Here is a 27,241-nt window from a genome sequence, read left to right as displayed (position 1 = left end):
GTAGAAATCAAACTCCAAATATTATAATAATATATAATAATATAAGGGATGCCTATAAATATACTTTTCATAGATTGCTACATAATCAAATACACCTTCCCCCCCTAAAAAAACAAAAATATTCCAAAGACTGTCCTAACTTATAGAAGACTACTATTATTGATTTACTGCATGCTTACCGCTGAAATACCTCATGTTTTACCTCACTTTATGCATTTACCTCATACTGTATTTTCCCTCATGTTCGTCGAAAATGGAGAAAAATCTTTCAGAATTGCTAAAAAAAAAAAAAAAAGGAAAATACCTCATGAGATATTTTACCTACAAAAAAATATTTACCTCACATAGCTACCATGATTGAGGACAAAGTGGTGGAACAGTTAGCGGAGGTCTCACCACTCAAACCCTTAGGCCCCGTTTACACTTAATCAGTTGGTATGCGTTAGTATGCGTTAGTACACGTTAGTGCGCGTTGGTACGCATTTTTTCTATAGCAGTGCATTAGGAAGAAGATTTCAGTTAAAACGCGTTAAGTGTAAAAGAGGCCATATGAAAACATGGTCATTACTTTGAAAATCAGTTTTCTTTCAGTTATAACTGAGAGCAACTGATTCAGTGTAAAAGGACCCTTATCTCCTCTTGATCAGGGATGCTCGGATACCACTTTTTAAAATCCGAATTGATTCGGATCCGGATACCCAGATATCTGGATCCGACTCGGATATCCGAATCCGAACTTTTCGGTATCCACATAGAATCGGATATCCGAAACCATTATCTGGGAAATCCAGTCGGATTCGGATATCCGGATAGAAAACCGTAAGTGGCCTTTAAATTGCTTCCAAAACGTTTTTTTAGGGTAAATGATGCAGAAATATTAATTGATTATTTGGGGAGTTAAAATACAAAAAAAAATAAAAACAAAATGGCTATAAATTAACATCAGGACTAGGTTCCAGACAGTGGTCGTGCAGCCCACATTGTGTCCAAAGTCCAACCGCACAACTGGGACATTTTTCAGCCCAGACACCTCAAAAAAATTACACAGCAAAGTGTTTTGGGTTAAATATAGGTGGTATCAGCAGCAGTGGCCTGTGGCACCCTGGCAGTGAGAGCAGCACAGGCAGCAGGAGCAGGGCAATGCAGCAGCAGCAAGTGTAACGTGTGCCAGGAGCATGCCGAAGATTATACGGTGTCCGTGGCACGTAGCGTTGGTACCACGGCTGTAAAACAATTGTGAACCAGGCTTAGTTAGTAATAGTTAACAATCAGGAGGAGCCAGGAGGTTGTGGTGGTGGTAAGGCTGTCATAGTGATTCCCAGCCACTTCATGTCCCCCTCTTGCCAACAACAGGGAAAGACTCGCCCAACAGGGTCTGACGGTGTTTCTTGCTTGCACGGGAAGCGAAGGGGGGAGCAGAGGAGGCCACTGTGGACTGGCTGTCTGAACAGGCCTCAGTGTCTGCAGGAGTGGCAGAGGGGGTTCTGGTGCTCTGAGTCTGACCACTGCCAGCACCAGCTTGCTTCAGCCTTTTGAACTCCTCATGCTCAACAAAATGTTTTTTTGAACAGATGGGTGATGAAGCTGGAGGTGCCATACTTGGAGGGGTCACAACCTCTGCTCAGCTTTAGTTTGCACACATTGCATATGGCAAACTTGCTGTCCACTGAGGGCAGAGTGAAAAACCGCCAGATTGAGGACGTGAAGATTCCCCTGCGGCCTGAATGGGATGCTGCTGCTTTTCTCCCTGTGGCGGTTGGGGGTGGAGTGGTGCGGCTGGTGGTAGTGGCAGAAGATGAAGCAGCAGGCTGTGGGTCCCGCATTCCACGCTCACTGCCGCTCCTGCCACTGTCTGTAATGCTGATCCTCCGTGCCAAACCCACCGACGCATCCTCCTCCTCAGAGTCAGAGCTGACATCCCCGTCCTGTGGATGGTAGTCACGGTCCTTCATCTCATCATCAACATCATAATCCCCCTCCTCAAACAACAGCTGCTGCGATGATGACCCCCCCAAACTCCTCTTCTGCTGCCACATGCAAGGACCCCCCCCCCCCCAACAACCACCGTCTGCATCTGTGACTCTTCCACATAGCCAAATTCGCCCAGAATATCCTTCTCAAACTCGCTGCGGGTAACAGCCCTGATTTCGATCGCGGTGCATCCGTGCCTGGAGTGAAAAGCTCGCTCAGTGAGGGTAGGCTGCCCGCTGGGGTCGGCGTGATGTCCGAGTCCCCAGGAACTGCTGGGCGGCTGCTGCTGCTCCTGCAAACAGGAGTGCTGGTGGGGGTGGAGGTCTCAGTTGTAGAGCTGGTGGTGGCCTGCTCATCCACCATCAGCTGGAAAATGGCTGCTACACACTGCTGTGCCTCTGCAGCGTGACTACCCCTAACAGCTGGACGGCCAGTGGCTAGCGGCAGAATGGACACTGACGCGGCAGAACTGCTGAATGTGACCGCAATATTGCTCCCTCTCCTCTTGGCTTTGCTGCCCCTCCCCCGGCTGCCAGTGCCAGCAGACATAGTACAACTTATATGTGTGATGATGTCACCAGATGGATTTGGGGTACTTGTACTTTATTAAAATCGGGGTTGGACTTTAATGACAATCAGCACGGAGTGACAGACAGCAGAGTAGAAGACAGTGCACACTAAGGGCTTGATTCACAAAGCGGTGCTAACCTACTTAGCACGTCTAAAGTCTTTAGAGGCGCTAACCAGGGTGCTAAGTAGGTTAGCACCGGATTTCTCAATCAGATCGTGCGCTAACTTTGCGCGTGTAAAGTTTTACGCGCGCTGTCCCATAGGCTTTAATGGGCACTTCGCGCGGTGCGCCCTGCGCTCTGTGCAGTACGCGCGTAAAGTTTTACGCGCATAAAGTTTTGCGCGCGTAAAGTTTTATGCGCGAAAAGTTTGTTTAGACGTGCTAAGGGGTTTTTCACAGGCGTGCTAACAGTTAGCACCGCTTTGTGAATCAAGCCCTTAGTGGTCTATCTGTCACACTGACAAGCAGCACTGCAGTATTCTGTAGTAAGCTAACACAGTACTACTCTAACAAACAACTACTAGCACTGCAGTACTAACTACACAATAACACAGTAATCCTATTTCCTAACCCAGGGGTCCCCAACCACCGGGCCACGGCCCATTGCCGGTCCGTTGGCAGTTTTCTACCGGTCCGCGGCGTGTCTGGCCTCTCGCATTAACCCCCCGCGGCCGCCACTCCTGTTACCTTATGAGCGGGCGGCCGCTTCCTTCCTTACATTCCCCCAGCCGCTCTCCTCTTATTAGCATCCGGTTTTACGGCATCGCGTCTTGCGGCTGCTGTAAGGCGGGAAGGAAGCGCGGCAGTGGCTTCCTGTAGCGGCGATATGCATATAGCTAGCATGGTAACGGCGATGCATATCGCCGCTACAGGAAGCCACTGCCGCGCTTCCTTCCCTTCCTTACAGCAGCCGCAAGACGCGATGCTGTAATACCGGATGCTAATAAGAGGAGAGCGGCTGGGGGAATATAAGGATGGAAGCGGCCGCCGCTGTGGGGGGGGAGGAGCACTACCTACCTACCCACCCACTCACCCATACTAGGGCACTTTACTGGGCACTATACTAGCCATACTGGGGCACTATACTAGCCATACTGGGGCACTATACTAGCTATACTGGGGCACTATACTAGCTATACTGGGGCACTATACCCATACTGGGGCACTATACTAGCTATACTGGGGCACTATACTAGCTATACTGGGGCACTATACTAGCTATACTGGGCACTATACTAGCTATACTGGGGCTATACTAGCTAGCTATACTGGGGCACTACCTACCCATACTGGGACTATACTAGCTATACTGGGCACTATACTAGCCATACTGGGGCACTATACTCGCTATACTGGACACATACTAGCCATACTGGGCACTATACTAGCTATACTGGGCACTATACTAGGTATACTGGGGCTATACTAGCTATACTGGGGCACTACCTACCCATACTGGGACTATACTAGCTATACTGGGCACTATACTAGCCATACTGGGGCACTATACTAGCCATACTGGGGCACTATACTAGCTATACTGGGCACTATACTAGACAAGACAAGACAAATAACATTTATATTGCGCTTTTCTCCTTGCGGACTCAAAGCGCCAGAGCAGAGCAGCAGCCACTAGGGCGCGCTCTATTGGCAGTAGCAGTGTAAGGGAGACTTGCCAAAGGTCTCCTACTGAATTAGTGCTGGCTTACTGAACAGGCAGAGCCGAGATTCGAACCCTGGTCTCCTGTGTCAGAGGCAGAGCCCTTAACCATTACACCATCAGCCAACTAGCTGTACTGGGGCCCTACCTACCCATACTGGGACTATACTAGCTATACTGGGCACTATACTAGACATACTAGGGCACTATACTAGCTATACTGGGCACTATACTAGCTATACTGGGCACTATACTAGCTATACTGGGGCATTATACTAGCTATACTGGGCACTATACTAGCTATACTGGGCACTATACTAGCTATACTGGGGCACTATGCTAGCTATACTGGGGTAACTATACTAGCCATACTGGGGCAACTAAACTCCCTATACTGGGGCAACCACAGCCTACCCCCACCCCCTGTAACTCGCTGCGCATGACACTGTCCACTAGGTCACGCATCAACAATTTTCTTATCATGGCTCCTGCCTTATATACAGGAGGGGCTGGCCAGGGTTCCCCTCTGTGATTGGTTGCTAGGGCCTGGGCTGGGAGGTCCTGGAGCCCTCTGATTGGCTCAGTGACGTCATCTTTGGTAATGCTACCCGGATTCGGATATCCGTGCGGATATCCAAATTCCTATCTGGATACCGCTGCAAATCCGGATACCGCATTCCGGATTTGGCCCACTATCCGGAATCCGAATCCGAGGTCGGATAGCGGAAAAAGTTCGGATTATCTGGGTAGTTCAGATATCCGGAATACGGATGAGCATCCCTGCTCTTGATGTTTGTATGCCCCTCTTAGTAAGCATACTATGATGCTCAAGCCCGGTTGAGTAGCCTACCCCCCTAACCCTACCTACTCCACCCCCCCCCCCCCCCATAAATAAATACATTCTAAAATAAAGATTATTTCAAGCTAAATCAGTTTTGGAGGAGATCTAGAGCATGTTCCCTGGGCAGAACAATAAAAACACGAGGGAAGCCTATTCAAAGCAAGGTAATTGCGTGGGCAATGGGCAAAAAACAATGCCGGTTGTTCCCAACACTTAAAGGAAGATGAGCTTATTACACAGCTGAATGGAAGGCTCATGGTGAAGGAACTACCCGGACAGGAAAGCCAGCTTGTGGGCATATTTGCAGGGTGCTGGCACTCGGATGGTCCCTGGCCAGTTCCAGGACATGTGGCACAATTTGAAAGTCAACCTTTGTAGATGGTCAGGGCTGAGGTTTGCACTGTTCATCATCTATATACAGTATATAAAATTGCATGTACTGTATGTATGTGGGCATGTGTGTATGTATGTGCCACGATCACTCAAAAACGCCTTGACTGATTTGAGTGAAACTTGGTATACAGGTTCCTTACTACCTGGGATGATATGTTCTGGGGGTCTCACATTCCCCCTGCACAGTGCACACCTGCACGGAGCTACAAACAGCCAATCAGATTTCACCCATTCATGTCAATGGAAAAAATGGAAAAGGCTGCCATTCTCACAGTAATCAAGCCAGAGTCCCCACACTTGGCACAGTTGGTCACTGGGGGACTGAGGTTATAAATCCAGGAAAAGTAGGTGGAGCATAAAACAGCCAATCACATTTCAGCCAGACTACACAGAAATAGCAGCGGGTCAGGCAAGAATTAATGCTGGCCACAGCAAAGACTGTCATTGAACGTGAACTCCGGCCGGCATCATGGTAGATCCATTCTGATCACCATCACATTTTTCAGGGGAATGTCCACTCCCCACAGCTCTCCTTCAAGCTTGCAATTTATCTGCAGCAAAATTTTCTATGCGATGCTTCTCAGTTTTATTGGATTAGAGATTGCTTTCACATTCACAACTTGAGAAGCACAAAAACGAAACTAGCTGGCAGCGGGGGACCAGAGGATCCAGGAGTGACGTTGAGGGTGCAGGATGGCTGCAGGGGGCTGGAAAAAGCTCCAGGTAAATGAGACTCATTTTTTTTTATTGGGTTAAGGTTCCCTTTAATAGTGCTGTATGAGGAGTCAGACAGTGAGTGAGGAGGGGGAGGCAGGAGAGCAGCAGTGTTTCATTTGACTTGCACAGCATAAGGTAGGAGGTGGCACTGCTGTCCTGACTGAGGAGGAATGGAGTGGCTGAGAAGGAGCATTTTGTTTGTCACAGACTCACAGCCAGCCAGTGTGCTATTGTGTTGAGCTGCAGCATGTCATTTGAGAACATTAAATGAAGCAGAGTACATTTTCGGGTACTGTGCAATCATTCCAAATTGAGGTGGGGGGGGGGGGGGGGGAGGGGCACACCTCACAAGTTTGCCTCAGGCAGCTAAGAGTCTAGAACCGGCCCTGCCTGGAAATACTACACTATCTGGCTCTCCTGGTGTTTTCTGTTTACGTTTTCCTCTTCCTGAGAGGTTTGTCACCTGAATTTCATCGACCGGGACACCCCTCATCAATAAATAGTGTTGAACAGAAAGCATGGAAGGAATTTCCCTTTAAGGATAGGACCACATTCCACTAAATTGATTATTTAAAAACATGGACCATCTTTATCTTCTGCGTGGCTGTATTTGTTTCAGCAGGTCACTTACCCTCAACACGAGCTTGTGCACTGATTTCTTGTATGTGCCTCTGGAAATGGTTGAAATAATCTTCCAAAAGCATGGCTAACATATCCCACTCCTGGTCATCCAGGATCTCCTTTGACCAACTCTGTCTGTATATGATGTGGTCAGAACCATTGTGCCCAGACAGCGCCTCAATGTCTCCTACCATCATCGTGGCCCAGCGAGTCCAGACTCGATCCTCAGAGGTGTGGTAGGTCTGCAGAAAACTTATTCTGATGGAATCTAAACAAAGGAGGGAGTGGAAGAAAGAGAGATCAGTGTTCTTAACGTCTGCATTAATGGAATATTACATTTTTGAGAGAACATTTAGTATAGACGTTAACGAGTTTGGCATGATTAGCCAATAGTATTAATATCAGTAATGTTATATTTTTGGTAATGTTATATTGCCAGTATTATACTATTAACCATTGCTACTCGCGTCAAACCGCTCTCACACTAACCTTACTGATGCCATTACTCCAAACACTAACCCTCCTACTGCCGCTACCAGGGAGGGACTTGTACTTTTTACACACCAAGGCCCACTATCACCAGCTGCCCCTGGACTGACACCATCCTAAACTCCCCCCAACAGGGCAGGGATTCGATTTTAGGCTCCTCTGAGGACAGTTAGTGAAGTGTTGTCAGGGATTACATAATAAGCTCCTCTGAGGAAGGTTAGTGAGGAGGGGATTAGATTGTAAGCTCCTTGGCGAGCGTCACATTCGATGAGTGACAGGCAGCTCAGAGATCACTGTAAGTGCCGGTTTCGCTGCCCCTTCATCCCCGTGTGCCAGATCCAGCTGTTGGTAGCTGCCCACCGCTATGTGCAAACTCTGTGTAGCAGGACGAATGTTCTGCTGGCTAACTGCTACTGCCACCCTATTGCCCACATCCTGACCTTGCTTTTCTGGTGCCCACTCTGGGTGGCATTGAAGAAAGTGATGCGGCAGTGAAATGCAGCCTGGACTGGGAGGAGATAAATAATTGCCTTCGCTCCTCTCTCTAATCCCGGGCAAATAGCTGGAGGGGGAGCGCGGACTGGGGAGCCGCAGGTGTGGGAGGGGGGAGTCTGACCCCCCTCCCCGCTACTGTGCCTGCTGCTCCCCCTTCCTGGCTGCTACTCCTTCCAGCTCGGCGGCCCCCTCCCCCCCACGGCCAGGCAGGTGTCATCCCCCGCTTCTGTCACCTGAGGAACCTGCCTCACCCGCCTCATGGGTGGCCCAGCCCTGTTCGTGCTGCTATGTAGGTGTGGATCATACTTTTGCATGCGCAGTATGGCCACCCTCATACACAAATGGGAGCACGGCTTACAGAGGGTCCCAGCCAGCAGCAGTGGGTCGGAGAGGACAAGTGAAACTTTTTGAGTGGCTTCCCTCTACTGAGGTAAGGATAAAACTTTTATTTTTTCCTCCTTGTAGGTTTGCGTTAAAACATAGACACGAAAACTCTCTTGGAAAACTTCACGTTATAACTAGAGCTTTCTGTGTTATTTGAAAACAGCATTCTACGGGGTTAAGTGGTTTACATGAAATACGTTTGATGAGTATGGAGCCAGCCATGAATAGCCCCCTTTAAAATCACATCACAGTGTTATTGTTTTTACTTCTGGGTTGGGCGCCTGCCTGGAACAAACATACAGCCAGAGAAGTCAAAGCAACTATATCTGTATACTTGACGTTGTGAAATCTTGCGCTGCTTGGTTGGGGGAGGGGTGAGGCAGCAGTTGTAGTGGTTGCTCTCACTCTAGCAGCTCCTGTGAAACCCAGTTGTGTGGTGGACTTTGGTGGGTGAGACAAAAGGATGAGAGGAGGAGCACTCCCTAGTGTAGCAACATTTTGTGAAGATAAAAAGCAGGCATGCGGATGGGCGTAAAACCCTTCAATATGTCCTGGGTGTGTTCAGCCACAAGTTTCGGCTTTTCCATGCCTTCGTCAGGTTACCTGAAGAAGGCGTGGACATGCTGCAATGCGTTGTGATGTCACCAACGAAAAAGTTCAGCGGTGGGGCATTCAGGAACCATCTTCCATCTGATCCACATCCTGCTCATGGCCACAACAGTTTTAAAGCTGCGCCCACCCAGGACACATTGAAGGGCTTCACGCCCATCTATATACCTGCTTTTTTATCTTTACATAGTAAATGTATTTGCATTGCGCTTGTATTATAAAAACGTTGTCACACTACGGAGCACTTCTGCCCTCTTACTTTTGTTCTGTATAATTGATTTAGAAGGTATGCTTGTAAGAGGACCAGCTCAACAGCTAGAGAAGGAACCATGGGTGGCGCTACACCGGGGCACTCCCAGGTACTCCTGGGAATCACTGTGCCCCCCTTAGTGCCCTCCCTGCTCAGTAATATACAATTACCTGTTTCCAGGCTCAAGCAGAGCAACTCTACATGTCAGCCTGATACTATGTAGGCATTAAGTAAACCAGGGCTCTTATCTATTAGCCATAAATACCTCATATTCCTTGCAGGATCCCTTGTAATTAATGTATGTGGATGACACTTGTATTTGCAAAAAAAAAACAAAAAACATCTCTCTATCTCCTTCAGACGGTATGTTCTAACATTGCCAGTCAACAGGAATAGAGTCTGGAGAAGGCTTTGAAGCTGCAACCTTACTGTTTTTCTTTTAAATTAGCCAATAAACTAAAGCTTGTATTTTACAGAAAGGACATTTTGAATAAGGAGAATAATCCTGATTCAAAACGTCATGTCAGTAAAATAAAAGCTTTAGTCTCCAGCAATGATTAGCTACAAAGATAAGGAATTGTAGACACCGCGTGTCTCTCCCTCCTGCCTCTTCCCCCTCCCTTGCTTGTAGAGTCATCAGACACAGGCTGGGGACTGGAATGATATGTCTGTGATCTGTCCACACAGGAGCAGCTTGCTAGCAAGTAAGAATTAAAACATGTCAGCAAACTAGCCAAGTACATCTGAAGTTAACTTGTCTTCAATAATACCATCATCATTTGGACAATCTGTTCCGCTAAAGAGCCTTAATTTTATCACCTGAGTTAGGCAAAAATATGTAAAGCTCGCCATACAAACATCCATTCTGATCACCCAAATGGGCCTCACCAGCCAGCCATTGTGCCCCCTTTATTGCCCCCCCCCCCAAAATGTGAAGCTGGAGCTGCCACTGGAAGGAACATCCTTTTAAATACAGTCAGCAATGGCAGCCTCTGTATTCCATTCTCCATAGGTTTTATAAAAAGAACTTCTTACTGGGGTCCAAAAAGCAAACTCACACAAAACCAAACAAAAACAAAAAAAGATACACTTACCTGTAGCTGGAACACTCAGGAGAAGGTGGAGGGATAAAGCCACACATGGAATAAGCATGTCCATCTTCTTTATTCTCTAAGAAAAGATCTTACAGTGAAAGAAGAGGCAGTAGGAGGAAGTGAGATACCAGCAGTAGAAAGTGACACGTGAATATTCTACAGCTGTGGTTAGGAAATGCCATCCTACAGCGGTTGTGTGTAAAGTCTTTTTTTAGACTGGGAGCACACTTGTTTAAAAAAAAATCTGTAAAAAAAAAGGGCCTCTGTGGGATACTTAACTTGGAAGCGCTGGCTCCCCTGGACAGCCTCTGGATCCTAAAGCGGCTTTCCTCTTTCTCCTCGGTAGAGGGTATCCAGCACTGGGACCCCCCAAGGATCTCTTTGTCAGCTGCCTGTCAACGTGTGCACATGCGCAGTAGCGTCTCTCCGCTTGGGCTCGATCGTGTCCACTCTACTGCGCAGGCGTGAGCTGTATGCACCTGCACAGCAGAGTGGCCCCTGGGGGGTGCTTAGCTTAGGAGGGGCAAACCTCTAAATCCTTCAGAAGCTTCCCCCTTCCTCCTCAGTAGAAGGGATCTAGCACTGGGACCTCCCCGAGGATCTCCTTGTTGGCCTGATGACGTGTGTACATGCGCAGGAGTGGCTCTCCGCTTGGGCTCCAGCAGAAATAGCCAAACCTGATCAGGTCCGCTCTACTGATCAAGCTGAGCTGTATGCGCCTGCCCGGTAGAGTGGATGTGTTCGGGCGTGGCTGTTTCCGCCAGAGTCGAGCAAGGAGCTGCTACTGCGCATGTGCACAGCGGCAATAGTAAATATTATTGTTGCTCTGTGTCCAGGGAAGCCAGCGCTGGATCCCTTATACTGAGGAGGACGGGGGAAGCCTCTTTAGGATCCAGAGACTTCCCCCTCCTGAGGTTAGTTGTCTCCAGGGGCTCTTTTTTTTACAGATTCTCTTTAATGTTTTGCATGATTTGCCACATATAGCAAAACTCGCACTGCCACACTAGCAATTGTAGTCAATGGCCTGCTCAGCAATCGCACATTGTTCGTGTTTGTTCCTATTCCACATTTGTGTTCCTTCGCATTCCTCATTTGTGTTTTTGTCCTCGATTTTAACCATGAAGGCCAACATATACTGTGACATACTGTAGCAGATCATGTCTCCCTTCCTTTGGAAACTGGGCAACAGGGCAGTATTCCAACATGATAATGTCCCCCAAAACACCTACAAGTTGACCACCGCCTTGATAAAGAAAGTGTTAAGGTGCGTGACTGGCCAAGCATGTCTCCAGACCGAAACTCTATTGAGCGTCTGTGGGGCATTCTCAAACGGAAGGTGGGGGAGCGCAAAGTCTCTAATATTGACCAGCTTCATCATGGAGGAGTAGAAGAGTATTCCAGTGGCAGCCTGCAAAGCTCTAGTGACCTAGCCCAAAAACAGTGCTGGAAAACAATGTTGGGCACACAAAATATTGACACTTTGGGCATAATTTTGACGTAGTTAGGGGTGTATTTACTTTTGTTGCCAGCGGTTTAGACATTGGGGGCTGTGTTGAGCTATTTTGATGAGGCAGCAAGTTTACACTGTTATACACGATGCACACTGACTACATTGACAAGTCAAATAGCACTTACACTTCGTTTTTCTCCTGGCAGACTCAAAGTGCTTGAGCTGCAGCCACTAGGGCTCGCTCTATAGGCAGTAGCAGTGTTAGGGAATCTAGCCCAAGGACTGCTTACTGAATAGGTGATGGCTTACTGAATAGGAAGAGCTGAGATTCAAATACAGGTCCCCTGTGTCAGAGCAGAGCCCTTAACAGTACACCATCAAAAGTATTTAATATTTTTACACTTTATTAACTTTTACTACTTCCTTTATTATGAATGGACATGGCCCTGATCGGGGTCACATCCATTATTCCAGGCACTGCGATTGGTTCGGGGACCACTTATTCACCTTCACCATTCATGGATCTCCAAGTCCCGACAGGTACGAGCACCCGCGTGGCACTGCAGTGGCAAGAAATACATTAAAACGTGCTAGAGGCATTAAGAGGCTCCAGCACGACGTTTTAATTTAGTGGATTGCTGCTAAGAAGTTAAGTTAAACAAAAATGACTATATTGTCTCATTGGCTCATTATTGGGGGGAAAAAAATCAATAAAAATATCAGCATGTGGCAAAAGTAAGTGAATTGTGTTGCTAGGGTTTGATTTGACCAACTTTAGCCAAAGTTATCACAAAGGTAGAAAGGTCTTATACTACAATGAATAAAATAGTTTGTTTTATGTTTTCCTATCAAGAAGAGTTTATTTGCAAATGTAGTTATGTTTTAAAGCCAGTGTTTACTTTCAGATTTACAAATAAATGTTTCTCAGTGCTGTTATAAAACTGTGTACTGCAGTAATGGAGTCTCTGTGGATTAGGTCCTATAAGTTGTATGTAGCAGTGACGCTTGTCTCTCTTTCATAGTCCAGAGCAGGTGCAGGACTTCAATCACCTCTGTCTTCTAAGAGAGTCTGCCCAAAGCAATGGAGGTATACTGCCTGTTTAACACACAAAAAAAGAAATTCACTTAGCATGTGCTTGTCTTGCTGCAGTAATTTTACACTTATACTAGACAATGGCCCACATGCATGCGCCTAAAAGTCGCACCGGGTGCGCCCGAAACGTTGCATGGTGCGATGTTTCGGGCGCACCCGGTGCAACGTTTTCATCGCACCCGATGCGACGTTTCGCGCGCTACGGGCAGCACTAAACTTTGCGCGCCTTTGCATGCCCTAAAAGGCTTTAGGCGTGCTAAGGAGCTTTTAGGCATGCTAACTAAGTTAGCACCCTTTTGTGAATCAAGCCCACTGACTTTTCTCCTAGGATATATATTATCATCTTTTGTTTAGATATAAACAAAGTTCGCCAGCACACCAGACAGAGGTGAATTTTAAATGCTTCGCACTTTTATTGTGCAATCGTCCACACAGAAATCCGACAATTGTTTGGGGGGCCTCACAGGGTCCCCCTTTCTCAAGGCATGTGGAACAACATCTTCTATTTAGAATAACTTTTCAGCTCTGCAATTGAAAAAGTTCCAATAAGTAGGTGGGAAAAGTACTATCAAAATTATCCTGAGTTTTTTCTTGCTTGCTGGTGCCTTAAAAGTTATTTACTGACATCTCATTGAGTTTGAAACTATCACCTAGGAGAAAAAGGTAAGTGCATATGGGCCAATATGCAGTAGACCAGTAGCATTACCGACAGTTTTTTCTTTTTAAACACTTCTAACCTGTAGGGGAACAGTTTTGCATGATAATAAGAAACTTCTTAAATCCTACTTAATGGCGGCAGTTTAGCATGAATTTCTAGAACTGCACTATAGTAAAGAAAAGTGCATATCCATTCCTAAACTGCTGCAGATTGAGAAGTGCCAAAAGCGGTATAAAACTCTGACATAATATTTAATAAAAACATGTTTTCCTACTTTTTATATCCCATACAGTTATCATATTTGCTTTTGTGCATAAGTATTATTATTCATTTAGAAATTACAAGTTCCCAAAGTACAATTTTTTTGCTCTGAGAGCTGACATTGCATTTTATTCATAACTGGTTTATTCATATTGTAATGTGTGCAGAACTGCTTTCTGAGTATTTGTCTGTGTTCTGGAGTGTCTGAATTGCCAGAAAATACTTAATTGAATCAAGTGAGGAATGTAAACAAACACAAGATAATGTTATCTCCAGTTCAGATGCGTTCAGCTTTCCCTGCAGGGAGCTTGTACGTCCTGTGTTTAACTAGTTGAATGCTGTTCTAGTAAAAAAAAATGGTGGCTGTATATAATATGATGTAAATAATCTTTTAGAGCAAAGAAGAAATGCTGGGTTTCATACCACTTTAATAGCACTTCTACAGATTGTGAAGGGTAGCCTAGACATGATTGGTAAATTGCTCCTCCCCCCCCCGCTGAATTCTGGGAAGTTGTTCTGTACTTAACCATTCCAGTGCTGTGCGTTGATGCAATACAGCAGATGTATTCGTTACCTCAGCAACAGCCCCCTGCTAAATTCTGTGAAGCTATTCTTTGCATAACCCTTCCAGTGCTGTGTGTTGATGCAATACAGCAGATGTATTGGTTACCTCAGCAACAGTAATTTCCCTCACACACTGCACCGTATGAGAGACCTTCCTAGCTCCTCCTATTTTAGAAACGTTTTTAACTACTTTGTCCTCCTTGACGTAGAACTACGTCAAGGAGGCCATGTGTGCTCCCGCGCCCGATCGCGCATGCACACGCGTGATCGTCAGCGGATCGTTAGCCCAGGAATCAATGAATCGGGCCATGGTGCCCGATCACTGATTCCTCTCCCCCGCAGAAAAAGCGACAGCTTCTCTCGGAAGCTTCGCTTTTTCTGCCTCCTATGTCCCTCTAAGCGTACATTGTACGCTTAGAGTGACGTCATGTAAACAAACTCAAGGTTGCCATCTTGTGGCCAAAAAGTTAAACTACATCTAAATGTAAAAAAAAAATAAAAATTAAATACACATATATTTACCCCAAACAAATACTATTTACATCCCACCCTTCCAAAAATACCCTCATAAAATGTTTAATAATAAAAAAAAAACATTACAATTAAAAAAAAAACACATAAATATTTACCTAAGGGTCTAAACTTTTTAAATATCTATGTAAAGATGAAATATTTCTATTTTTTTTTTATAAGCTTGAAAATAGTGATGGATGCAAAACGGAAAAATGCTCTTTTATTTCCAAATAAAATATTGTCGCCATACATTGTGATAGGGACATAATTTTAACGGAGTAATAACCGGGACAAATGGGCAAATACAATACGTGGGTTTTAATTATGGACGCATGTATTATTTTAAAACTATAATGGCCGAAAACTGAGAAATAATTCATTTTTTCATTTTTCTTCTTATTCTTACTGTTTAAATGCATTTACAGTAAAGTAGCTCTTAGCAAAATATACCACCCAAAGAAAGCCTAATTGGTGGCGGAAAAAAGATATAGATCAGTTCATTGTGATAAGTAGTGATAAAGTTATATGCTAATGAATGGGAAGTGAACATTTCTCGGATGCATAAAGTGAAAACGACCGACGGCTTAAGTGGCTAAGAAGGAATCTGCACTATCTAGTGATTTTTAAGATGTCTGAGACAATTCTGCACAGATTTCTAAAAACCTACCAATATTTTGTCTCAGACACTCTTAATAAGGTGTAAGCAGTCAATCTTTTCTATATATTGGTTGTGTACTTAGTCTCCCACTTTGCACCAGTAGATACTGGACTAGACTTCAGCAGAAATCCTGTCTAATAATACCCCAATAAGGGATGCTTATTCGTTTTCCACGGAATAAGGGATGCTCATTAGTTTTCCACGGAATTGAAATTTTCGCGTTCAGAAATTGCGATTTACTCAACTCGGTCATTTTAGCCCAATCACATAACTTGTAAGCAATGGTCCAATCGGAGAATGCAGAATTTTAATTTTAAGCCAATCACAGGACTCTTTTTCCATTTTTCCAATTTCATTAGATTTTTTTCATTATTTTACATTCTCTGATGAAAAAAAATGGCTAATAAAATACTCAGAAATTGGAAACTGGAATTTCCACGCAATCCGACCATTCCTAACCTCAATTCAATAGAAAGCAATGCAGATGTTGTTCATGTACAAATCGAAATTTGTAATTTTTGGCAAACTCATAATTAAATTTGTCTTAATACATATGTGTCTCATAATAATTTCGCCTTTATTCACAATTTTGTATGTAAGTTTGTGTTTACTAATAATTTCTTTGTATAATTTATGATAATTACCAGTACGTGAAAATCAATAGTAATTAAGTGAAAATTTGTCATCATTACACAAAATTGTGTACAATTATTAATGGCTATTATGAAAATAATCATAGTTACAAAAATGATGCACATACTCGTAATCATGCAAAATTTCAAGAAATGATTCGCAATGACTGTATGGCTATTACGAGCCTAATCGTAATTAAGAAAAGTACTCAAAATTACGCATAAGCAAGATTTACGATTACTATCATAACTACTCTCCTTAACTTTGCCAGTAGAGGGGGGTTCAATAATCTAATTAAACCATTCTGTGACCGTAGAGTGGCTCACTCGTTCCTCGGTTACGCCATATGGTGTCATCTCGCAAAGAGCGAGATTAGACGGGAGCTCACATGAGCTCGAGCTCCCATCAGTAAACAGGCCACAGTGATCAGCCAGCCAGCCCGCAATCAGAGCTGGCAGGCTGATTTTTTCATTTACATGTCAAAATATGTTTATATAGCGCTGCGATCTCCCGCAGCGCTGGACAGAGTATTGACTTGTCACTTAACTGCTCCACGGAAGGTGTTTGCCATCTAATCCCTGCCATAGACACGTGTCTATGTATGCATCATGTAGTGCATGTAAGGTAGTCTAGGGCTAATTTAGAGACCTTGTATTTTTTTTTTACCACTTCACCTCAAAGAGCGATTTTCACCTTTCAGTGCTCATCCCTTTCATTTGCCAATAGCTTAATCACTACTAATCACAATGAAATGATCTATATCTTGTTTTTTCACCACCAATTGGGCTTTTTGGGGTTGATATTTGTTTTCAGTAATTACTTTATTTTCTATTCATTTCTCCAATTTCATCCCCTATGGTTTTAATATAAACACTGCTACTGTACATAAAACCCACACATTTTATCTGCCTATTTGTCCTGGTTATCACAATATTTTAATTATGTCCCTAGTACAAAGTATGGTGACAATATAGCATTTGTAAATAAAGGTGTATTTTTTCTTTTGTGAGGTTTTTTCACTATTTTCACGTGCACGTGCAAGCGCGGGAGCACGCACGTACAGATGCGGGAGCAAGCACGTACAGACGCGGGAGCACGCATGTACAGACGCTGGAGCACGCACGTACAGACGCGGGGGCGCACACGTGCACACGCACAGCGGCAGCAGCACTGTCTGACTTATATATACGTCCTGGAGTCATTAAGAGGCTCTAGCAGGAGGTCTTTTATAAGTCAGCTTGTCATTAAGTGGTTAAATAGGGTCTTTTTTATTTCTTTATTTTTTAAAAAAATAATTGAAACAGCAGCAGTAATCAAATACCACCAAAAGAAAGCCCTATTTGTGAGAAGAATAGGGGGTAACATTAATTTGGGTGCTAAGTTGTTGTTTGACCGAGTAATAAACTGTTAAAGTTGTGAAGGCCGGAATTGTAAAAAATCGCCTGTATATGGGGGGTATAAAACTCTGGTCATCAAGTGGTTAAATGCTAACAATTGTTTGTTAGTCTGCTACACAAGTAATTTAGGTATTTGTACCTGGTCTTTGTGAATTACAGCTGACATAGTCTGATACTTTGGTCTGTAAAGTATGGCACTGTGCCAGATTTGATTGTGTCAGACTATGTCCAACATAGGACTCCTATGTTGGACATAGTCTGACACAATCAAATCTGGCACAGTGCCATACTTTACAGACCAAAGTATCAGACTATGTCATAGGAGCCATGCAGGAAGACGGCAATGTTGGACAAAGTATCAGACTATGTCATAGGAGCCATGCAGGAAGACGGCAATGTTGGACATAGTTAAATTCATTTTTATAATTCATTTCTTCTAATGAATACTGAATGATTTTCTGGTGTAGTCTATGTATAATTAGCCTACCTGATCTTTGTGAATTATAGGAACTTAAAGGGACTCCGAGCAGTGCAGAAACTATGGAAAGATGCATATAATTTTAAAGCTCTCTTTCTCCTCCAGTGATATATAAACCGCCGCCCTACGCCTTTTAGTTTTTGCTATTTTCGCGATCGAAATTGCCGAAAATAGAGAAAACTAAAAGGCGTAGGGCCGCAGTTTAGGTGTCGCCAGAAAGAGGAGAAAGAGAGCTTATCTTCTCCATCTTTCCATAGTTACATTGTATTACACAGGGCAACTTTTTCTGCTGAATAGAGCTGCTGACTTTGAGAAAAAGTCACGGCCGCAGCAATTTCAATCACGAAAATAGCGAAAACTAAAAGACGTAGGGTGGCGTTTTATAAATCATTGGAAAGAGGAGAAAGAGAGCTTTAAAATGATATGCATCTTTCCATAGTTTCTGCACTGCTCGGAGTTCCTTTAATTAATTTAGTAGCCAGGATAGAAGTTATTATTTTGAAGTCAATATAAAAGATTAAAATAGGGCAGTGATTTTTGTTAGACGGCATCCCTGGGGTTTTGGAATAACTCCTCTATCTTTTTCCCACATCGGGTGGCAAGGCCAGATTTTAATTTCTTTCGCCGATAGGTAAACTTTCTTGCAGCTTCCCTTCCATGTGCAGCACCCCCTCCTATTCCTTGTGCAGACCCTCTTCCATATTTAACATTCATGTACTGCAGCCCCCTTCAATCATATACAGGTCCATTGGGGAGCAGCTCCCTATTTCTATATGTTGCTACTTATTTGCAACCTCTGTATTCCACTTGCAGCCTCTTCTTCTATGTGTAGCAATCCCTTTATTATATCCAGCCGCCCCTTGTCCAGCAGCCGCCCAAGGCCCAGACTTGGGGGGCCTTTCCAGAAGGAGATAGTATGGCTGACAGCTCCTCTTTAAGGACAGGGAAATGATAATTATTCAGTAATTTTGATAAATGAGAAAAATATGTCAGCAACATACAAACAAGTGTAATTTCTACATATAATTTTAGACCATAATATGACGCTTCCAGTAGATCGGTGCATGTATGTTATGATGTATTATGTGTCTTACCTCCGCTTTTTATGGTGGAGCATGAAGAGTGTCAGCCCAACCACAACGGCAACAACCATTACTGAGATAACAGCGATCAATGTGTGTGAGTGACGTTTATCTGCAGACAAGATTACATGAGGTCAGGACATAAAAAGTGACGGGTAATTAGTGCGTTTTATACACTGGCATAGCATTATTAGGACCACCTGCTTATTCATGAAGTTATCTAATCACCCAATTATGTGGCAGCATGCAGATACAGATTAGGAGCTGCAGTTAGTCCTGGTCCTGGCCAGTGAACTGGTTAAAGAAACCACCTTTGACATAAAGAACCAAACCAGGTCTCAAATCAAACCGATTGGAGACAGTACCTTTTCAGACAGGAGTCCTTGGGCAAGACTCCCTAATGTTTCAGGGTGGTCTACTGAGCATGCCCTTACTGGCTACAGCTCTCAAATGCTTTGAGTACAACAGAAGAAAAGAGCAACAAAAAGGTTACAATTTACTAAGGGATCTGTAATAGATAGCGGAGATACCGCCATAGAGGCAAGCGGCATGGCGGCTATCTCCGCGCATCAGCCGGCGGCCTCTGCCGCACAGTTACATGCTGGTGCTCTGCCTGGTCCTTCTATTGCACATAAATTGAGGGCTACGCGCGCGCGCGCCAGGCGACTGGACCTTTATGCAAATAGAAAGGGAGTCAGCTGATCTGCCAAGTCAGCTGACTCCAACGGTACTTTGGATTGGCTGAATGATGGGGGCGGCGCTGCGGGCATCTCTGTATATATATAGTACTAGTCTGTCAGTTGCCCCATGTCTGCTGTTACGAATGCTAACGTGTTAGTGCTCAGACCCCAGTCAGATCCCAAAGTGTGCTAGAACCGGCTGGAGCTGGGGATCCACACTTAGCCAGATTCTGTTGATAGCTTAAAGTACTAATTGCATTGTATTATCTGTTATGACCTTCTGCTTCCTTTGACTATTCTCCTGCTTGTTGATTCTGTACCTCTGCCCATCTGATTACTGTTGCCGACTGCCTAAACGTGACACTGAATCAGCCTTCTGTCTTTGTACTTTATCTGTCCGTACGTTGATAGTTCTATGTACAGATGGAGATATTTCTTGCTTGGCAGTTGGAAACAGCTGTTATTTCCCACAATGCAACGAGTTTCACAGACAGGAAACTGTCAAGGCCGTTGCCCTGACATCACATTGTGGGATGTGTTTCACCACAATAGCAGCCATACAGATGTACCTGATGATCTAGCTGAGAAAAGGTAAAGATTTCTCGTGGGAAAGGGAGTATCAGCTACTGATTGGGATGAAGTTCAATCCTGGGTTAACCTCCTTAGCGGTATGCCCGACGCGTACGTTAAAAAGGGGCGCTGGGAAAAAAGGGCGCGGGGTTTTAAACGATAAACATGGATAACGTTTAAAATATAATGTACTATATTTCGTTTAAATATTCGTTTTTATAAAGTTATAAATCATTAAACAATGTTCATGAAATCGGCAATTGTGAAAACGTTAATCTTCCGTTTAAAAGGTGAAATGTATAATAAAGTTTGAAAAAAAAATAGTAAGTAACCCTCCCTGTACCTACCCCTAATCCCTAGACCCCCGTATTGGTGCCTAAACCTAAGACCCCCCCTGGTGGTGCCTAAACCTAAGACCCCCCTGGTGGTGCCTAAACCTAAGACCCCCCTGGTGGTGCCTAAACCTAAGACCCCCCTGGTGGTGCCTAAACCTAAGACCCCCCTGGTGGTGCCTAAACCTAAGACCCCCCTGGTGGTGCCTAAACCTAAGACCCCCCTGGTGGTGCCTAAACCTAAGACCCCCCTGGTGGTGCCTAAACCTAAGACTCCCCTGATGGTGCCTAAACCTAAGACCCCCCTGGTGGTACCTAAACCTAAGACCCCCCTGGTGGTGCCTAAACCTAAGACCCCCCTGGTGGTGCCTAAACCTAAGACCCCCCTGGTGGTGCCTAAACCTAAGACCCCCCCTGGTGGTGCCTAAACCTAAGACCCCCCTGGTGGTGCCTAAACCTAAGACCCCCCTGGTGGTGCCTAAACCTAAGACCCCCCTGGTGGTGCCTAAACCTAAGACCCCCCTGGTGGTGCCTAAACCTAAGACCCCCCTGGTGGTGCCTAAACCTAAGACCCCCCTGGTGGTGCCTAAACCTAAGACTCCCCTGATGGTGCCTAAACCTAAGACCCCCCTGGTGGTGCCTAAACCTAAGACTCCCATGATGGTGCCTAAACCTAAGACCTCCCTGATAGTGCCTAAACCTAAGACCCCCCTGGTAGTGCCTAAACCTAAGACCCTCCTTAGTGATCACTGTATTGTGTGTAGAATAATGTTTTAGAAACAGTAAGGGATAAAATATATTGCAATTTACGTTACGTACTGATCGCTTTATTTTGTGAATAATAATGTTTTACAAACAGTAAGGGATAACATTTAAAATAATGTTTTATTGAAATAGGAAACGTAAATCATCACAAGCAGTTATAAAACATTAAAAATCTTCGGGCGCCCTTGGAAAACGTTATTATTCTCTGGCGCCCTTTTTTCCCGTTCGGCGCCCAGTAAACGATACTTATTATGGGAGTGAATGGCGGCGCCCGATTTTTCCACTAGCCTCCTGCGCCCTTTTTTACTGTTACCATGCCCAACACTGTGTCGGGCATACCGCTTGCTATCCTCAGGAGTCCCCCAAGCATAAGTAATGCGATCAAATGGCTTTAAAACCTTTAGCTAGCACTAGGCTAGCTAGTACAAGTGTCCAGCTCCCCCCGATTGCCTGTGATCCTCCCCAATCCCCCATTTATACATTACCCAGCCTGGATCCAGCGACCGCGCAGCCTCCCTGCACAGCTTCGGTCTCTCTATGCCATACCTCCCAACTTTTTCAGATGAGAAAGAGGGACACTTAAGCCACGCCCCTGCCACACCTCTGATCACGCCCCTGTCACACCCCTAGTCACGCATACCATAAAGATTTCATAATAAAAATATGTTGTTTTATAATTCAAACCACACCAGTCCTTTCTATCCTGGTTCATTTTCCTTCATAGTAACATTTTAAAATTAGTAATATATCAATTTAAAGGATGGGAATAAAGTTTAGAGTCAATCAATACACATTTTTTTAGTAGAGAAATATATATATTTACATAGAAAGAGGGACAAAGTCCTGAAAGAGGGACAAATAAGGAGGAAAGAGGGACAGGGCTCCCAAAGAGGGACTGTCCCTCCAAAAGAGGGACAGTTGGGAGCTATGCTATGGGGGGGATCGGGTTTGCGCATGACATCGGCGATATCATGACATCATGTGCGATCCTCCCCATAGTGATGACCGGAGCTGTGCGGGGACTGCGCTGATCACTGGATCCAGGCTGGGTAATGTATAAACGGGGGAGCGGCGGGGATCGGGGGGTGCAGGACAATTGTACTAGCTATCCTAGTGCTAGGTAAAGGGTTTAAAGCCATTTGATCTCATTACTTCTGTTTTGGGACACAAACTGGCAAGACTTTTTAAAATTCATTTGCAAGCTGATTGTGGCTACTCACCAAGCTGTACTATGAGTGGCTCTTTAAAGCTGCTGTGCTCCACCCGGCAGTAGATGTTTTCCTCGCCAGTCCACCTTGTACTTGCCACCATAGTTATCTGATATGTATCGTCTCCATTGGGCAGAGTCTCTGTTAACACCCCATCCACCATCTTGTTCTGTTTCCAGAGACTTACATTGATTGGTTTTGGGTAGAAGCCGGTCGCCCAACACAAGACCTCTGTGCCAGAGAAAACTCTCCTGGTGGTAATGTAGGCCTCTGGCTGGACTGAGGTACATAAAAAAGTAAGAGAAGAAAAATTGAAGAAATCGTTATAACAATGTGTGTTAGATCATAAGCAAACATTCTATGTAGAGATGTTATTTCCCCGAGTAATTCTTGCTCTGAAATGAAAGCTCTGCCATCTAGTGGCTGAAATGAAATCCTCAGGCCCATCAGTCTTGTGCTGTATTGATGTTCTGCTGCTACTTAACCACTTCTGTGCCAGGGCTTTTTTTGCTGATCGGTGCTGCGTGGGCTCTCCAGCATGCAGCACCGATCAGATAGCAGCCAGGGCGATCAGACTTCCCCCCTTTTTTCCCCACTAGGGGGATGTCCTGCTGGGGGGGCTGATTGCCGCCGGCTGTTTGTGCTTGTGGGGGGGGGGGGGGCTCTTCAAAGCCCCCTCCGCAGCACTTTCTGGCCTCCTTCCCCTTCCCTCCCTCTCCCTCGCCCTGTGAGCGGCGCAGGACGGATTTCCGTCCTGCGCCTGATGGGAGAGGCTTCAGCCTATCAGATGCCGGCGATCCCCGGCCAATCAGAGGCCGGGGATCGCCGATCTCCTCTACGGCGCTGCTGCTGCGCAGCGTCGTATATATGTAAACAGCGGGGAAGATCTTCCCCGTGTGTTTACATTTACCCTGCGAGCCGCGATCGGAGGCTCGCAGGGTGTTCACGGAGACACCTTCCGTGAACTGACATGGAACTATGGAATCCACTTCAGGATTCAGGAGCGTACTTAAGCGTACGCAGAATCCTGAAGTGGTTAATGGAAGAAATAACATATTGCAGGAAATGCCCTTAATACTGTAACTTTATTTTTTTATGCTGTAAAGTGGTATTAAAGTCTGATATAATATTCAATAAAAATGTGTTTATCTACTTCCTATTACCCATACAGTTATCATATTTGCTTTTGTGCACAAGTATTATTCATTTAAAAATTACAAGTTCCCAAAGTACAGTTTATCTGCTCTGAAAGCTGCCATTGCATTTTATTCATAGCTACAGTATTTATATATCGTAATGTACCCAATGACTTCTAACGTGTGCAGATCAGACAGCTCAGAAGGAGTTTCTGCAATGCCAGGGAATGTTTACATTGCTCTCTTGCTACAATTAAGTAAACACAAGATAATGTTATCGCCTGTTTGGATTGGGATCTCACTGCAGGGAGCTTTCTGTTGAAAAAGTAAGTCCTGTGTTTAACTGTTTTAATGCTATTCTGAAAAAAAAAATGTGGTAGTATATTATATGCTGTAAATAATGTTTTACAGCAAAGAAGAAATGCTGAGTTTCATACCACTTTAAAGGGAACCTGAAGTGAGAAGTAAAAGCAGGCTTCCATATTTATTTACTTACATTTATTTATGCCTTTATTTCCAACAGTACCAGTTGCCTGGCTTCCAGCTGATCTTTGGCTGCAGCAGTGTCCGAATTACACACCTGAAACAAACATGCAGCTAATCCAGTCAGACTTCAGTCAGACTTCAGGGAGAACGCATGGGGCTTGATTCACAAAAGGGTGCTAACATAGTTAGCACGCCTAAAAGCTTTGCACGTGCTAACTAGGGTGCTAAGTAGTTTGCACGTGCTAACTACGTTGCTTAGTAGTTTGCATGTGCTAACTACGGTGCTAAGTAGTTTGCATGTGCTAAGTACGGTGCTAAGTAGTTTACATGTGCTAACTGCTTAGCACCCTAGTTAGCACGTGCAAAGTATATTAGCACATGCAAAGTGCCTTTTCACTGGCGTGCTAACACTTAGCACCCTTTAGTGAATCGTGACCCGCAGGGGCGTAACTAGAAATCACTGGGCCCCCCTGCGAATATTTGGATGGGGCCCCCCCCCCATAGGTGCCAAATAATCGTAATGGGGCAGCGTTTCACTGTAAATTAATTGTAAAGTGGGCAGCATTTTACCAGACAATCGTAATGTGGGCCAGAAAATTGTAATGTGGGCAGAGTTCACCAGAAAATCGTAATGTGGGCCTTTAGAAAATCATAATGTGGGCAGAGTTCACCAGAAAATCGTAATGTGGGCACCAGTCACCAGAAAATTGTAACGTGGACAGCATTCACCAGACAATCGTAATGTGGGCAGCGTTCACCAGAAAATCATAATGTGGGCAGAGTTCACCAGAAAATCATAATGTGGGCAGAGTTCACCAGAAAATCGTAATGTGGGCACCAGTCACCAGAAAATCGTAACGTGAGCAGCAGTCACCAGAAAATTGTAACGTGGACAGCATTCACCAGACAATTGTAATGTGGGCAGCGTTCACCAGAATATCGTAATGTGGGACAGAAAATCGTAATGTGGGCAGAGTTCACCAGAAAATCGCAATGTGGGCAGCAGTCACCAGAAAATCGCCATGTGGGCAGCAGTCACCAGAAAATCGCCATGTGGGCAGCAGTCACCAGAAAATCGCCATGTGGGCAGCAGTCACCAGAAAATCGCAATGTGGGCATCAGTCACCAGAAAATCCTAATGTGGGCATCAGTCACCAGAATATCGTAATGTGGGCAGCAGTCACCAGAAAATCGCCATGTGGGCAGCAGTCACCAGAAAATCGCCATGTGGGCAGCAGTCACCAGAAAATCCTAATGTGGGCAGCAGTCACCAGAATATCGTAATGTGGGCAGCAGTCACCAGAAAATCCTAATGTGGGCAGCAGTCAGTCACCAGAATATCATAATGTGGGCAGCACACACCAGAAAATCCTAATGCAGCGCTGGGTCCCTGGTTCAAATCCCAGCCAGGGCACTATCTGCAAAGAGTTTGTATGTTCTCTCCGTGTCTGCGTGGGTTTCCTCCGGGCACACCGGTTTCCTCCCACATTCCAAAAACATACGGATAAGTTAATTGGCTCCCCCTAAAAAAAAAAAATTGGCCCTAGACTACAGTACTTACACTGCATAATATAGATATATGGAAATGGTAGGGATTAGATTGTGAGCTCCTTTGAGGGACAGTTAGTGACAAGATATATATATATATATATATATATATATATATATATATATATATATATATATATATACATATATACACTGTACAGCGCTGCGTAATATGTCGGCGCTATATAAATACTAATAATTATAATAATACTAATTAATAATAATAATAATGTGGGCAGCAGTCACCAGAAAATCCTTATGTGGGCAGCAGTCACCAGAAAATCGCAATGTGGGCAGCAGTCACCAGAAAATCGCAATGTGGGCAACAGTCACCAGAAAATCGCAATGTGGGCAGCAGTCACCAGAAAATCCTAATGTGGGCAGCATACACCAGAAAATCGTAATGTGGGCAGCAGACACCTGAAAATCGTAATGTGGGCAGCAGACACCTGAAAATCGTAATGTGGGCAGCAGACACCTGAAAATCGTAATGTGGGCAGCAGGCACCTGAAAATCGTAATGTGGGCAGTAGACACCTGAAAATCGCAATGTGGGCAGCATACACCAGAAAACCGCAATGTGGGCAGCAGTGACCAGAAAATCGTAATGTGGGCAGCAGACACCAGAAAATCCTAATGTGGGCAGCAGACACCTGAAAATCGTAATGTGGGCAGCAGACACCAGAAAATCGCAATGTGGGCAGCAGTGACCAGAAAATCGTAATGTGGGCAGCAGACACCAGAAAATCCTAATGTGGGCAGCAGACACCTGAAAATCGTAATGTGGGCAGCAGACACCAGAAAATCGCAATGTGGGCAGCAGTGACCAGAAAATCGTAATGTGGGCAGCAGACACCAGAAAATCCTAATGTGGGCAGCAGACACCTGAAAATCGTAATGTGGGCAGCAGACACCAGAAAATCGCAATGTGGGCAGCAGTGACCAGAAAATCGTAATGTGGGCAGCAGACACCAGAAAATCCTAATGTGGGCAGCAGTCACCAGAAAATCGTAATGTGGGCAGCAGACACCAGAAAATCGTAATGTGGGCAGCAGACACCAGAAAATCGCAATGTGGGCAGCAGACACCTGAAAATCGCAATGTGGGCAGCAGACACCTGAAAATCGTAATGTGGGCAGCAGACACCTGAAAATCACAATGTGGGCAGCAGACACCTGAAAATCGTAATGTGGGCAGCAGACACCTGAAAATCGTAATGTGGGCAGCAGGCACCAGAAAATCGCAATGTGGGCAGCAGACACCTGAAAATCGCAATGTGGGCAGCAGACACCTGAAAATCGTAATGTGGGCAGCAGACACCAGAAAATCGCAATGTGGGCAGCAGTGACCAGAAAATCGCAATGTGGGCAGCAGACACCTGAAAATCGCAATGTGGGCAGCAGACACCAGAAAATCGCAATGTGGGCAACAGTCACCAGAAAATCGCAATGTGGGCAGCAGTCACCAGAAAATCCTAATGTGGGCAGCATACACCAGAAAATCGTAATGTGGGCAGCAGACACCTGAAAATCGTAATGTGGGCAGCAGACACCTGAAAATCGTAATGTGGGCAGCAGACACCTGAAAATCGTAATGTGGGCAGCAGGCACCTGAAAATCGTAATGTGGGCAGTAG

The 27,241-nt window shown here is 45.0% G+C and overlaps 2 protein-coding genes across 2 annotated transcripts in view; both read right to left on the bottom strand.

Annotated features, from left to right (window-relative positions):
• Positions 1–10,158, bottom strand: part of LOC137528102 (antigen-presenting glycoprotein CD1d-like) — a 41,109-nt gene extending 30,951 nt beyond the window's left edge. Inside the window, exons 1-2 of the mRNA XM_068249382.1 lie at positions 10,096–10,158; positions 6,785–7,042 (exon numbers count right to left, since the gene is read on the bottom strand). Of these exons, the coding sequence (XP_068105483.1) occupies positions 6,785–7,042; positions 10,096–10,153 (316 nt within the window). The 5' untranslated portion in view covers positions 10,154–10,158. The remainder of the gene's footprint in view (positions 1–6,784; positions 7,043–10,095) is intronic.
• Positions 10,159–12,399: 2,241 nt separating this feature from the next.
• The window catches only part of LOC137527288 (T-cell surface glycoprotein CD1b4-like), a 45,746-nt gene continuing 30,904 nt past the window's right edge, over positions 12,400–27,241 (bottom strand). The window contains exons 5-7 of the mRNA XM_068247797.1: positions 22,450–22,716; positions 18,895–18,994; positions 12,400–12,641 (exon numbers count right to left, since the gene is read on the bottom strand). Coding sequence (XP_068103898.1) covers positions 12,605–12,641; positions 18,895–18,994; positions 22,450–22,716 — 404 coding nt within the window. The 3' untranslated portion in view covers positions 12,400–12,604. The remainder of the gene's footprint in view (positions 12,642–18,894; positions 18,995–22,449; positions 22,717–27,241) is intronic.

Source organism: Hyperolius riggenbachi, chromosome 8 (assembly GCF_040937935.1).
Source record: "Hyperolius riggenbachi isolate aHypRig1 chromosome 8, aHypRig1.pri, whole genome shotgun sequence".
NCBI classification, from domain to species: domain Eukaryota; kingdom Metazoa; phylum Chordata; class Amphibia; order Anura; family Hyperoliidae; genus Hyperolius; species Hyperolius riggenbachi.
The sequence above is the reverse complement of the archived record's forward strand: the minus strand, read 5'-3'. Positions and strand labels throughout refer to the sequence as shown.